Source organism: Toxorhynchites rutilus, chromosome 1, assembly GCF_029784135.1.
Source record: "Toxorhynchites rutilus septentrionalis strain SRP chromosome 1, ASM2978413v1, whole genome shotgun sequence".
Lineage (NCBI taxonomy): Eukaryota > Metazoa > Arthropoda > Insecta > Diptera > Culicidae > Toxorhynchites > Toxorhynchites rutilus.
Window position 1 is genome coordinate 197,074,369 of NC_073744.1, and position 15,821 is coordinate 197,090,189.

General features: G+C 40.5%; 1 protein-coding gene across 3 annotated transcripts in view; it reads right to left on the bottom strand.

Annotated features, from left to right (window-relative positions):
- The window catches only part of LOC129761946 (anoctamin-1-like), a 97,818-nt gene that overhangs the window by 49,776 nt on the left and 32,221 nt on the right, over positions 1–15,821 (bottom strand). Inside the window, exon 1 of one of the 3 annotated variants that reach the window (XM_055759804.1) lies at positions 12,101–13,211. The exons of 1 other annotated variant lie outside the window; for it this stretch is intronic. In XM_055759804.1, coding sequence (XP_055615779.1) covers positions 12,101–12,122 — 22 coding nt within the window. In that variant the 5' untranslated portion in view covers positions 12,123–13,211. Of the gene's footprint in view, positions 1–12,100; positions 13,212–15,821 lie in introns of those variants that run through there. One more of the 3 variants, XM_055759805.1, reaches the window with a different exon arrangement.

Sequence of the window (15,821 nt, forward strand, 5' to 3'; positions counted from 1 at the left end):
CCTTGGTCCAACTGGATAATGGAAGAACAGAAAGAATACTCTTACGCCTAAATGGCTACTGTGTGAATGTACCATATGTAATGGTATAGAAGGAATACTGGCAAATGGCAACTGTGTAATGTGCTAATTATAGATATATGATAACCATGTGACATGTACACGATTGAAATTCGGCTCTGTTACAGCTGAAATGCTAATAAGCCCTAAATAAATAAATGGGATAAAAAAAAAATCTTTAGAAAGGTTAATGACCTTCAAAGGATAAATTTATCTTGGGCACATTGAATTGATGTTCATGACTTCCAGTCGGACGTTTATTCGCTCTGATAATAATTGTGTGGTCCTCACAAAGCATATATTCCAATGCCGTCAGTTCACTGAAATTATTCGCATACCGTTTGATGATAAGGTAAGATGTTGATAATCATTTGCTGCGATACCTATTGTTCCAACAGTATTCATTCGACAATATGAAGACTGAATACCTGAAATTAACCAGATTCAACCATGCAAATCTGCGGTCAAAGCAGTATGTACACTTGAGAGATGCAACAAGTTTGAAGGGATATAAAAAAAACATTAGTCATTCGATAAATCTACTGCCACATCTGTCGGAAGGCCACGATATATGACTAACATACGTCCATACTAATTCATTACATTCATTCGCAGCGAAGAACGTAACCACACAGAATTGAATTAATCAAATATGTGATCCGTTTTATCTACAAAATAAAAAAGGGTCTGAAATTCAATCGAATTCGAAAGGTGTTTCGTGAAGTCACTAATTGAATTACTATTGGAACAATTATTTGGAGAGAAATGTGAATGTTCAGAATGATTGGAATCTAAAAAACGATTTTGAGCGGGATGATATTCGCCCAAATCTGCTGGTAATAAAATGAATCAATTGCATCCATTACCCGTCTGCTGTTTATCGGGCGGGAGACGACAGCAAAATAAAATCGACACGAGACTGAGTCAGCCACTCACTGCGGTCAGTGCAATAGAGAATTAAGAATCCCTCGATGAGTGTCGTAAGATTTCAGTTGATCGTCTCTTGTTACACTTTCCGATCAAGAACTCATCATCCGCTCTATGGGATGGGATTAATCGTTTGTGGCTTGCACTCACGATAAAACTTGAGTAGTAGAAGTAATGCTTCGAGAGTGCATACAGTGGGGATTCCTCTTTCATATTGCTTTTTTGATATCTTGGTAGCTCACCGTTCCAAGTATTCTCTCTGTGTACATATGAAGAATAAAAGAGCATCGCCTGCTGGGGGTGATTTAAAAACATCCGACTAGAGGGATATACTTATTCTCGCGTAACTTTTGAAAAGGTCCAATGTAACATTTTCGTCAACTCGAGAAAAACGGAGTTGAAGACCCGAACATTATTTCGCGAATTGTCTTAAAAGCTATCAATCTTTATCGCTGCTTTCGCCACTAGCTGTCAAGAATAACTCCATAAAACCAATTGTAACTATTGTTCCGTGATTTGAGATTAAAGTTGAAGCCTCGGAGCGAAAAATGTTACATTGGACGTTTTGACTGCCCGCATTTGCGCATTGGACATATTACGTTGCACGATTAGAATTTGAAACTAACTAATGAACAACAATCCAAATATCAGCGTTTCGTTCTAAAGACAGATTATTATTGTTATCACTCGTTGAATTGCACTGAAATCGATAACAACACCTGCAAGAAACAAATACTCAAAACGACCGAAATACGACATCGTGTTGTTTTGACTGCTTTGTTACTTCGGACGTTTCGGGCGTCGGAGGAAAGTGGCGTCCGAAGTAACAGCCGGCTGCTTCAAATCCGAATCTGTACATTGGATATTTTTTTTTATCAGCGATAAAAAGATGAAGAAGATAGATACGTGAACGATTGTTTTTGTAATGCATTTGTAATGATTGAAAACTAATAGTGTGCATCTATTAACTCGATTTGTTTACATTTGTTACATAGGACCTTTTCAAAAGTTACGCGAGTATTCATGGATCGTTGAATGTGATTTTTTACCATCCCTGATTCCAACAGAATAAAGCATCTTTTCAAAAAAGTCAGAAGTCCTTTACATGGTTCATAGGACTGGGGCTTCGATTCTGGACGATTCTCGACCTGCTTTTTTACCAGTTTCAACCCCAATCGATAACATATGTAGATTGATCGCACGAAGAATAGAAGGATAGAACTGCCGAAGAATAGGCAGTATGTGGCCGAATACGTTGTTAGGATAGATTTGAAACTAAGGATGGCCTACGAATTATAAAGTTGTTGTAATTCGTGCGAAATTTGTTGTTAATTTTGCAAAAAAGTGACAATTTTTTCAAATTGCTCGAATTTCAATTCCTCGCGAAAGTGTATATTTTTGGAAAAACTAATGCAAGTGAAAAATTAAATCTTCGCGTTCAGTCAAAAAAAAAAACCTTTTTTACCGTGCAGAACTGTAGGCAAAAACCAGAACCTTATTTTGAGGGACTGTTTCGAAAGATGGCACACGAACGAGAGTTTTAGAATATATTTTTTTATATAAAAACAGCATTTCAAAACACATTATTCAGTAGATACACATCTAAAGTTCACGACGAATTGAAAAAATCTTGTTTATCTTTCATTGTCATACAAATTATGCATCACTGCTCTTTCAAGGAAAAATAATTCCAACCAGTATGGCACCCATATCCGAATTGAATACGACCGCAAAGAATCAACATGCAACTGTGTATCTATATAAAGATTATCATTATTTTGACAGTTTTAAACAATTTTGGTACATAGTCATGATTTGCAACTAGAGTATGCATTTTGCATGTTTTATTTTGAAATGAAAAAACAGGAAGTGGGTTATATCTATGGTATAACCGCAAGGGTGACGTAGGACTATCGTTGATTTAGAGATCATTTGTTTGAAGTTGAATCTAAATCCATCCTGAATGAATGAATAAATAAATATTTGGGTGACTTCAAAAACGAGAATGTTACTTTGAAGACTCAAGGTTTTATGCATCCAATATTGGATACAAAAAACCTTGTTCTGAAGAACAATCTTCAGAAGCTTTCCTGCTAACTGCACTTGATTGACAAATCACAAAACCAAATGTATGTGGTCGCAGTATTATATGGATAGAAAACATTAAAATAAACTCGCTTGAATGTAATTTTCAATTCCAAGGGGAACTGGCAGATTATTTTTCAGCAACGATAATTTCTTTCCAGGTTTCCTCTTGATAACCAGCAAACGAAAAGAGTTGCGCGCGTGTATGTGTGTGTGGCGGCTGCTTCTATGTCTTCCCGAGGAACCGTATTTCGATGCTGATACTCTCTTGGTCACCTTCTCTTCTCCTTCTGATCGATCGGCTTTTCTCCGCTCCCTCACAGTTAAAACAAACTGATTGCATTTCAGGTCAGGTCAAGCCAGGTAATGAATACCTCGATCCCTCGCCGTTCAGCTCGTTCAGTAACGATGTTGTCTTGTCGATGTCCTCAGGCATCGTGCACAAATTACGTAACGCAAAAATCCGGATTTTGAACCGCCTCTCTCCCCCCCCTTTCGTTACGCAATTTCCTATCTCTAATAAACAGAAAGTAACGCAACATCTACCCCCTCCCCCCTTATCGCGTTACGTAATTTGTGCACGACGCCTCACGAAAAATGAATCGGTTTCACCACCAGAATATCATTTCAGTATGCTTTTCGTGCGTGATTGAATCGAGAGAAGGTGTGGTTTACGATGGCAATTTGGAAGGCAAACTAGAGGAGAATGAACTCTCTGAGTATGAAAATTTCGGCGACTGAGCAATAATCGATTGAAAATTATATAATTTTGGCGATACGAAACATTTTCCGTTTTTCGTGTTATGCATCCATTATTGGATACGAAAATATCCTACTGATGGGAAAGAATAATCTTCAGAAGCTTTCCAGCTAATTACACTTGATTGAAAAATTACGAAATCAAATGTATTTGGTCACTGTGTTCGCCATATAATTAGAAAACATTAAAATAAACTCTTTCGCATGGATGTATTCTTGAATTCCCAGGGAACTGGCAGATTGTTTTTCAGCAACGATTAGATCTTTCCGGAATTTTCTCGATGCTGTATGGCATCCAAACGAAAATTCTCGTTTCAGTTTGGCCTGCAAAAAACTTTTCTGAACTCTAATCCATCAAATCTGGCGTCCTGAAAAGGGCCGTTGATTATATGCTAAGCTAATATAGCACGCTCTCCTCGGATACGATGGGCCAGCTGGATGTCCTTGGGCATGATGTGACGCGTTTTGCATGGATAGCACACAAATTGGTATCTTCGAATAAGCCTCCTGCAGCGTCATAGCCGCGGAAGTCGGTTTTGAAGTCCTGAGCAATTCCACGAACCAAATGCTGCAAAGGTAGCTTGCGGATCAGCAATTCGGTCGACTTCTGATAGCGACGAATTTCATGCGAAGTTCCCGGTCGATAGCGATGTGGCTTCTACACGCTTCCTGCGGCTGGTGCGCTTATCCGAGCTGCTTTCGTGGTGCCTTACCGCCGAAGGACTAACGATCTGTCTGCTTAGTCCCGATGAAACGAGTCCTCACGGTGCGAGAGTAGAGTAAGAAATGAACGAAAGCAAGGGAAGTGTCATTTTATAAAACATAAAAGAATCGAATGTAAACCCCATCCTCTTTATTGTATAAGCTTACTGTATACTCACGAATATAATAAGGGTGGGATTTAGATTCTATACTTTTATGGTTTATAAAATGACGCTTCCTTTGCTTTCGTTCATTTCTTACTCTACTCTCGCACCGTGAGGACTCGAGCTCGTTAGTCTTTCGCAGACAGCTCGTTAGTCCTTCGGCGGTAAGGCACCACGAAAGCAGCTCGGATAAGCGCATCAGCCGCAGGAAGCGTGAAGAAGCCACATCGCTATCGACCGGGAACTTTGCGTGAAAAGCGATCGCTATCAGAAGTCGACCGAATTGCTGATCCGCAGCTACCTTTGCAGCATTTGGATCGTGGAATTGCTCAGGACTTCAAAACCGACTTGCGCTTCCAAAGTTCCGCGGTTATGACGCTGCAGGAGGCTTATTCGAAGATACCAATTTGTGTGCTATCCATGCAAAACGCGTCACATCATGCCCAAGGACATCCAGCTGGCCCATCGTATCCGAGGAGAGCGTGCTATATTAGCTTAGCATATAATCAACGGCCCTTTTCAGGGCTCCAAATTTGATGGATTGGAGTACAGAAAAGTTTTTTACAGGCCGAACTGAAAGGAGCATTTAGCGAAAATCGTGGTTTCGATAATAATTCGTTACCGATAGGTGCCATGGATATGGATTTCTTAATGAAGAATATGAAATACATGACATGATGTAGTGAATATATCCGAAGAAATCACTTTGGTGAAACTGCATTATAAAATTATTTGTGTACGAATGCCGCAATCGATAGTCGACTCTAATTTGCGCTGGGTAATTTCCTCGGAGGACTCGATTCCTCCTTTGAACATTAATAATCTCTTTCTGGCCGAACGATGTGGTATGAATCACATTATTTGAATGATAGAATGAAGAAGTTTTCTGCCAATTTCCTTCAACCTCCAAACGTGTCTTTCTCCCGTTTGTCGTTTTCGCGTTCGCTAATCCTCTCTCACAACACCCATTTCTAGTTTGAGAAATTGTTGAGTAAACATTGTTTGCCAGTGCGCGTAGAGCGGGAATTCCTAAAGATTCATTGCACCTCTAATAAATTGCCGAAAGACGTGGTCTTAGGTTGATCGCACTTGATTGAAAAAATCCAAAACGAAATGTATTTGGTCGCAGCATTATATGAGTAGAAAGCAAATAATCGCTCGAAAATGACTTGATTTTCGCGATGTGAAACATTTTCCGTTTTTCATGTTATGCATCCAATATTGGATACGAAAATTTCCACTGATGGGGAAAAAAAATATTCAGAAGCTTTCCTGTTAATTGCGATTGATTGAAAAATAACAAAACCAAATGTGTTTGGTTGCAGTGTTATATGGATAGAAAACATTAAAATAAATTCTTTCGCATGAATGTATTTTTCAATTCGCAGGGGAACTGGCAGATTATTTTTCAGCAACGATGATAGCAACGAGAATTCCGCGCGTGTATGTGTGTATGTGTGTGTGTGTGTGTGTGGCGGCTGCTCCGATGTTTCAAGCGGAACCGTGGCATCACTCTCCTCCTGATGGATTCCAAACAGGCGCTTGGTGACACCGTTCATCAGCGTTTTCATGATAAACGAAATTAGCTTCACAACAACAGCGACAACATGCTCCAATCGCTGTTCAATCATAACTGAGTGGGTTTACGAGCGGCGCTCGCTTATATACCGATTGGTGATTTCAATAGCCTGTTTTGAAAGCAATTTTAAGACTATTGAAACAAGTTTTTGGATCAAAAAGTAACAAGTAAATGACGCGTAGACATTTTATCTTTCAAATGAAGTGTTTATCATACCATTTCGTTCAGTTGTTTAAGAGCTATTAACGCTCAAAATCTCGGTCTCCAGCGTAACGCTTTCGTTCTCGAAACTTTGGTTTTACACCCCGGTATAGAAATGAAAGACGTAGTCCTACGTCAAAAATCCTCTGACGGTCCACGACCAGGAGCTCCAGCCATACTGACTTTTGGAAGAAGATTGTTTGGACCGATTAGAGTAAGTTTGAGGCTAAAAGACACAAAGAAATGACAGCTTGAAGTCTGAGCTATCCAGCCTACTCAAGCAACAGCAAGCAAGTGGAGGATGTTTACTTGGATTGGGGTGGACAATCTCGTCAAGATCGATGTAGAGAAGACAGCTGAGTCCTACGTCAATGTCTTGGAGAAGAACTCAAAGCCGTCACTCAGGAAAATTAATATTAAAGGCTATATTTTCCAACAGGACAATGATCCCAAGCACACCTCGAAGGTTGCGAAACGCTATTGTCAGTCCAAAAAGATTAAAATGCTTGAGTTAACATCCCAGTCCCCAGACCCCAACTCCACTGAACATCTATGCACAATACTGGATGAAAAAATCCAATTAATTGAAGTTTTATATAAATTTGAAAATGAATACAAACAATGGCTTGTTTACATCCTTTCGATTGTGAGAAATACGTTCATTTTAAAAAACAAAATCATGAAAAACTATTTTGCGTAATGCTGTTTACTTTTTTCCTTCCAACACTGTACATAGGATATTTGGTAACTTATCGAGAAGCTCTTGATCAACCTGATAAATCTTCACAAACTGCTTTGTGATTAGTTCTCTGACACCAAATTGCTAGATTATTTACTTCCGTAGCAATTTCATTTTAAGCATCTTCAAAAACCACGAATTCTACCATTGCACAATGGTCCAGGAGATGCATTTAAGTGGAAATTAGCATTTAGAGCTCGACAGTTACTCTCTAGACAAAAACTGTCTTCGACAAAGTTGTTACATATGATGGAGCGCTCATTTTTATGTTGCCAAAAAAAAGGGTGACCAACATTTTCGATGATTTTTTTTATAAAAGATAATGTGTTCTTCCTCATGTAAGGATTATGTTCTCTGAAGTTTGAGTCGATTTCTTGCCTAGTTTCCGCGGCTTTATAAAGGGTTAAACTAGGGTGGCCAGGTGTATTGAACAGAAATCTGGATGTTGGAAAATCTGGAAAGTCTGGATTTGTTTGGATTTTTGTCGACATTTTTTATATTTAACTAGCTAACCCGGCAAACTTCGTCCCGCCCATTTACTTGATTAATTCTCGAGTAATGCAGAAATTTGTGTTTTATTTGTATGGCAGCCACCCCTAAGAGAGGGGGGAGGGGTATCTAACCACCATAGAAACATTCATTGCACCCTAAAGTTTCCATATGCCTAATTTGGTTTAATTTGCTTGATTAATTCTCGGGTAATGCAAAAATTTGTGTTTCATTTGTACGGCAGCCCCCTCTAAGAGAGGGGGAAGGAGTATCTTAACACCATAGAAACATTTATTGCATCCTAAAACTTCCACATGCCAAATTTGGTTTCATTTGCTTGATTAATTCTCGAGTAATGCAGAAATTTGTGTTTCATTTGTATGGCAGCCCCCCCTTTGAGTGGGGGAAGGACTGTCTAACCATCATAGAAACATTTATTGCACCCTAAAACTTTCACATGCCAACTTTGGTTTCGTTTGCTTGGTTAATTTCCGAGTAATGCAGAAATTTGTGTTTCATTTGTATGGCAGCCCCCCCTTAGAGAGGGGGAGGGGTCTCAAAATATCACGAAAACCTTCCCCGGCCCCAAAAACCCCTACATACCAATTTTCATGTCGATCGGTTCAGTAGTTTCCGAGTCTATAAGAATCAGACAGACAGACAGACATCACTCCATTTATATATATATAGATAGATAGATTGCGAATTTTATTGAACATTTTCACGAGAACGACGTTTGATGTTTGCGCAAGCGGACACGGTTTGCTGACGAGCAATGACAATGAAGCGTCTTTCTCAAGGCATGTGAAGAAACGGTTGGATTAACAAGGCCCCTTCTCAGGACTAGAACTACAAACGTTTAAAGTCAACACGATCAATCAATCAACATTTTTACGTCTGATGTGTAAAACACGGTTTAAATGTTCTTCTTATCATATATCGACATATTATACTGAAACTTGATGGTTGGAGACATGTGCACCAAACCACTCACCTAAGAGAGTAAATTCAGTAAATTTTTGGGATAAGCTTTCTTAATTGCGGAAATGCCATTTCACCTCCACGGGTAGTTGTGGTTAGAACTTTACCGTAAAACATGATTACATTGGTTTGTTCATCCGGAGAATATTCTGAACAATCAACATTGCGCAGCCCTCTGAATTCCCCATCAATTGACTGAATCATTTACCAGATTAAAAAAAAATCAGTAAACGGTAGGATAGTTTGATGTGTAATGAGTAGTTCATCATCTGTTGTCAAAATCTACACATTTTCCAAGCTCTCGTAATTTTGTTGATTGAACGCAATTTTATTCAGATCTTTCAGCGTTTGCATGAACTCATTTGTGAAAAAAAATTCCAAACCCTTGCGGAAAAGTGAATTGCTCGAATGAAGAAGAGCATAAGGAAGAACTATATCAAATACACTCCATAATGAAAAGCGCCAAGTGAATTGCCTGGTGAAATCATGGTCCCTGTTCCATCAGCCCCATAGCCAATCAAATAAACTTAGTATGCAACTTTGTCCCTCTTGAACAACGAAACCATCTTGTCATACAACGTTCTAGAATCCGTTTCAGTAACCTGTATAAGGTCATAAAACCAATCATTTGCGAACAGTATACCATCCTTCCAATGGCTAGTTCCGGCCGCTAAGGGTGCACATACACTGTTTGACCAAAGCCAAATATTTTACTCTTTTTGATACAAAAATTTTGTTCAACGTGTACTGATCAAATATATTCGACAAAAAACAAGACAAGCAAATATTCAGTTATTGGATGACTAAAAAAATTTTTGATCTGTTCTTCGAACCTGTCGGTACATGGTTAGGTTACTACAAATATTTCAGTCGAATATTTCCATGTTCGATGTTTGACATTGTTAGCTACTGTTGATAACTGATTCGTGATCACATCAGTCGCTTTTGTGCTTTTAACTCGCAGCATGCTCCAATAAAACCTTTAATCATCTAAGACACTTTATGTCTTTAATACAAACTTTGCTTATCGGTGCTCTGAGAAAGCCAGCTCAGTCTGGATACTCAATCCCTTCGGTGAAATCAGTGATGCCATTTTGAATAACTGTTTCAATAAAACTAGCACAAACTAGTTTTCCAAACCAACTCAATAGAGTCAAATGATTTTTTTTAATCTAGAAAAATCTGGGCAAAGTACCGAAAGTCTGGACTAGACAAAGGACGTTCTGGATATCTGGCTGCTTTACTAAAGTCTGGAAGATTCCAAACAAATCTGGAAGTCTAGCAACCGTGGGTTAAGCTGGTAGACATGACATCATTTTCTAATCAAAATTCAACAAAATAAATAGATGTAAAATTATATAAATATTAATTTAATGGCGTTCATACAAATTGCTCACAAATACTGGAGTAGGCAATTAATTTTTGAAAAAAATATAAAAATCGTACATTAATATTTTTTTTAAATCCGTGTTATGAGATGAACTTGGCGACTTTCTTTCTATTTCTACTAATGTGATCTCTTGAATTATATTAGCAAATGGGTGTATTCAAGTTCCAAAGAAATTCAGAACGCAAATGCCAAATGAACTCGCTAAATTCATCATCTTCTGCGAACCTATACGTGCTCATCTATTTGTTGAGTTTTTGAATATTTCTCTGGTCATCACGAAGGGGGTGCTCCGCTTTCCGCAAGAGCAGATCGCTTGCCACACCATGTACTTTTTGGCAAACTTGGATAGTTTCTGCTTGCGAATCTCCTCCGGAACGCTGAATTTGTCCTCTGCGGAGAAGAACAACAGGCCCGGCAGCTGACGAAAGTCCGCTTTGACGTAGGTTTCGTCGTCCATTACCAGGCAATGCGGCTTCGTCAGCATTTCGGTGTACAGCTTCCGGGCTCGCGTCTCCCCCACTATGTTTTGCCTTTCGTCGCGGTTAGGAGCCTTCTGAACCTTGTATGTACGCAGGCCCTCCCGCTGCTTGGTCCGCTGGACGAATGAACTGGACAAATTCAGCTTATTGGCGACATCCCGGACCGAACTTCTCGGATCACGTCTAAACTGCTTAACTACGCGCTTGTGATCTTTTTCACTGACGGAGCATCCATTTTTGCCGTTCTTCACCTTCCGGTCGATGGTTAGGTTCTCGAAGTATCGTTTTAGTACTCTGCTGACCGTGTATTGGACGATTCCCAGCATCTTACCGATGTCCCGATGTGACATCTCCGGATTCTCGAAATGAGTGCACAGGATTAATTCACGACGCTCTTTTTCGTTCGACATTTTTCCAAATTTACGAAAAATTGACAGTGAAGCATGGCCAACGTGATCTATACACTCATATCTGATTATAAGCGAAAGCTGAAGATATAATTCCTAAAAATTAAAATTTCTACAGCGTTTTTTCCGTGATGCAATTTGATGTGACACACCCTTTAGATGTGATTGTTTTTTTCTCAAATATTTATTTTACGTATCCACGTGGACATTGGCTATACCCCTACCCCCCAAATTGTCCACGTGGTATGTGGACAGCCCCACAGGTGTACACGACTTTGTAGATGGATAGTTTTAATGATTTCTGTATTGATAAAACGTACCTTCCATGCTGAAATATCATTTTTGTGTGTTTGGAACTCATTTTTAGTCCTTTATTGCGTTATCCGCGATTTTCGTTACTCGCGCTGAGTTCTGTGTGAGACTCGAGACTTTACATTCCATAATAATATTCCACCGAAGTTCAACAAGTGGGTTGAAAAATCCCCAAATTGATTCTGCTTAATCGAAATATTATTCTCAGCTTATACATCAAGTGGGTGTGTATTGTAAACTACACCGAAGAAACAGCTGTTCTCAACTGATTTGTAAATTTATGCAAGCTTTGCATGTTGAGAAAAAAAAACAGAGTTTCTGATATCCAGGACATTAACATTTGCAACGTCCGAAAATGGTCTCTAGTTTTGCACAGAACTCAGTGCGAAACCGGTTGTGGTAAACGCAATTCTTTTGACTCACTCTGTGTCCAATGAGGTAAAACATAGCTATAACAGTCAGTTTTTTAACGATGTAGTTTTAAATGTGGGAATGACCTGTCGTCGTTTGCTTCGTGCCTATGTTACATCATTTTCACTTTTGACATTTTTTGTGCAGATTCGCTTGCTACATTGCCCAAAGGTGAGACAGACATCGCATTGACCAAACTCGGCTCCGGATACAGCCCGCTGCCATTACATGCGCGATGTACCGCTAGATATAGCGTTTCTACTGCTTGGCAGGCAAAACAACCCCTCAAAACAATAATGCGCGAGTGAAAACTCGAGCACGTGTACAAAACTATTTGTCAGTCGTACGATGCTGTCACCGGAAGACAGCGATGGGAAACAAGTGCTCATAACTGCCCCGCATGCATGCAAGCGCATACCTTTTCGATACATGCTCCTCATTGTGGTGTTGTGGTTTTATTATAACCGACTGGTTGGTGGTAGACAGCTTCTCCTTTATTGTTTGATAATCCGTTTCCTTTCGGTGGCAACACCACTTTGCTGCTGCTGCTGCTGCTGCTGCTACTTCTTTCTTTAATGCACATATGCCGCTTTCAATTCGCACTACTTCACTCTTCTACTGATTTGCTTTCAGACACGAAAACAATTCACGAAGCCAGCAACTTGGTAATGGCTTATCATTACCCATCTACCTACTGAGTGATCATCATCAAATCGTATCGCTCCGATCGGCGGACGCACATTCGTTGCGTTGAGTTGCACTGATTGAACAGCGCCCGGATCTTCGTTTCAACCGCACTGAACTGAAACTGACAGACACACAATGAACTTGAACACAGCAGCACAAGCAGCACAAGCAGCGGATAGTTGGAAGGCGCAGTAGGCGGTGTGTTTAGGTTTCACATTAATTATTCAAACACTCGGCGCGCAACGTTTGCGGTGTATTTCCGTTTCGAAAAGGAAGAAAAGCTGCCTTTACGTCTCGCTTCTTGTGCCACTTCCACACGCTAACTCGATCACGCGCTATTTCACCAAGTTACTCCAGCCAGAATCGTAGCAATTAAATGTGCTCCCCCTAAAGAGGGGGGCAAACAAACGACGTTACTTCCACTTGACTCCACTGGAACACAATGCACCAAGGGGTCGACCCGGTTAACGAACACGTACTCCAGCACCAGGGTGTGCACCACTATGTATGTATTCCGAACTACAATCGCTCTTTTTGAACGACCTCCCTGTTTCGCCCTCTATCCAACGGAGACTCAGAAAGATGTTGTGATACCTATCGCGGAGTGAATTAAAAACTGTGCCGAGCAGGAAGAAAGCGCTGTAATCGCGAAACGCATGAATGATTGCAACAATAACAACAACAACCGCGGCGCGCAAAATAACAAACAACATATGTAAACTATGTACTGTATTACACTAAACGAGAGCAATTGTTTGCCTTGGAGTGAAGCGCGAAATAATACCGCACATCCGAACGCGCTCGCCGCCGTCCGCCGATTGATGGCGAGAAGTTATTTCATATTTTAACTCGCTCCCCGCAGCGGTGTGGTAATGGTGACTGGTAATCCATAATAGCGCCGGCGGTTGATGACGACGACGACGACGACGAAGACTGGCAGCCCCAAAAAAGGCCTCAGCCTAGCAGCAGCAGCAGCAGCAGCAGCACAGGGGTAGTTGAATGTTTTGTGCTGTCACTATCACGTCCGTTGCTATTGGTGGTAGTACCAGTAGTTAGTGGTAGTAGGCTGTGGAAACCACCCAGAAGCAACAACAGCACAACAATGGCAATGGGGTGGCGAATGGGGGGTGGTACGTGTTTTGTGATGGGCGCACGTATCGGTGATTTTCACCGCTGCCCTCTGCGCTTAATGGGGTTCTAGAAAGTCATAACTTGAAACTTTAACGAGATTTAACCAGGGCAAGGCGAAGGTTGTGCATTATTAATGCTCTGGGGAATTCGAAAGATTCTAGCAGATATTTGACCGTTACACGTGGACATGGCGATAAAATTCTTGCTTGGGATTATCAGTCGAAAGAGCTGACGATTTTATACTGACGAAAGTGTTTTTACATTTGGATAATTTCACCAGACTCAATTCTCGCATTCCATCGACACGTAGATAAGACAACATAATTTTTCTTATAAAGGGTGTGTCACATCAAATTGCATCAAGGAAAAAACGCTGTAGACATTTAATTTTTAGGAATTATATCTTCAGCTTTCGGTTATAATCAGATAAGAGTGTATAGATCACGTTGGCCATGCTTCACTGTCAATTTTTCGTAAATTTGGAAAAATGTCGTCGAACGAAAAAGAGCGTCGTGAATTAATCCTGTGCACTCATTTCGAGAATCCGGAGTTGTCACATCGGGACATCGGTAAGATGCTGGGAATCGTCCAATCCACGGTCAGCAGAGTACTAAAACGATACTTCGAGAACCTAACCATCGACCGGAAGGTGAAGAACGGCAAAAATGGATGCTCCGTCAGTGAAAAAGATCACAAGCGCGTAGTTAAGCAGTTTAGATGTGATCCGAGAAGTTCGGTCCGGGATGTCGCCAATAAGCTGAATTTGTCAAGTTCATTCGTCCAGCGGACCAAGCAGCGGGAGGGCCTGCGTTCATACAAGGTTCAGAAGGCTCCTAACCGCGACGAAAGGGAAAACATGGTGGGGGAGACGCGAGCCCGGAAGCTGTACACCGAAATGCTGACGAAGCCGCATTGCCTGGTAATGGACGACGAAACCTACGTCAAAGCGGACTTTCGTCAGCTGCCGGGCCTGTTGTTCTTCTCCGCAGAGGACAAATTCAGCGTTCCGGAGGAGATTCGCAAGCAGAAGCTATCCAAGTTTGCCAAAAAGTACATGGTGTGGCAAGCGATCTGCTCTTGCGGAAAGCGTAGCGCCCCCTTCGTGATGACCGGCACGGTACGGGCAGGTTTACCTTAAGGAGTGCCTACAGAAGCGCTTACTACCACTATTGAAGCAGCACGAGGGCCCGATCATCTTCTGGCCGGATCTCGCTTCGTGCCACTATTCAAAGGACGTGTTGGAGTGGTACGAAGCCAACAGGGTCACCTTTGTGCCAAAGGAAATGAACCCGCCCAACGCACCGGAGCTTCGCCCAATAGAGAAATATTGGGCGATTATGAAGCAGGCCCTCCGGAAGAACCCAAAAGCTGTCAAATCGGAGGCGGATTTCAAGAGAAAATGGATTTCTGTAAAAAAAAAACTACAACCTGACGTTGTACAGAACCTAATGGACGGGGTAAAGAGGAAGGTGCGAGCATACGGGCTTGGGCTCGAAGTATGAATAAAAAGAAAATGCCAAAAGTTGTTTAATAGTTTTTATTTTACTGTCTAAAATTTTCAAAAGGATCGGTCTACTGGGTCTACTTTCTTCAGCGTTTTTTCCGTGATGCAATTTGATGTGACACACCCTTTAATAATCAACACTATGAAAAGGGTATTGTTATGAAGGGCAAAAATCATTAAAATTATAAAATGAAAGAACTACATTTTCCGTCAATTGTTTAATTGACCATTGCATCTCTGAAAGAGCATCTCAGCCTTTCACTGAGCAACGCATTTTTAATGTCCCCTTTCTTTGACATAACGTTTTTTCCGAACGAAATAGAAACAAACGAATTCAGAGTCACGTAAATTTTTACTCCTGCGATTTGAAGATATTCGATAAAAAGTGGAACGAAGAGATGCCAGATGATTTTTTAAAAAAATCTGTAAAAACATGTGAAATCTGTAAAAACATGAAAATGTGGAAAAGTCTGTAAAAGTGAGCAGATCTATAGAAATGTCTTTTAACGTTAATTTTCACATATTCATTAATACTTTGTACATCGCGATGCACGTAAGATTGTATTTTGTATATATACAGCCATTCCATGCCAAACCGATATAGTGGCTCTCAGATTTTCGTCAAAAGTGTTCCATTTTAAGGTGGTCCATAAAATCATTTTTTCCCACTTTTTCCCAAAAATGACTTTTTTCAAAAATTCATAACTTTCGAACCACTTAACCGATTTAGATGATCTACATATCAAATTGAAGCCAATGACCTTTGATTGAAAAGTATTGACCTTGCAGATATTTGTTCCTATTTTCGTAATTATTG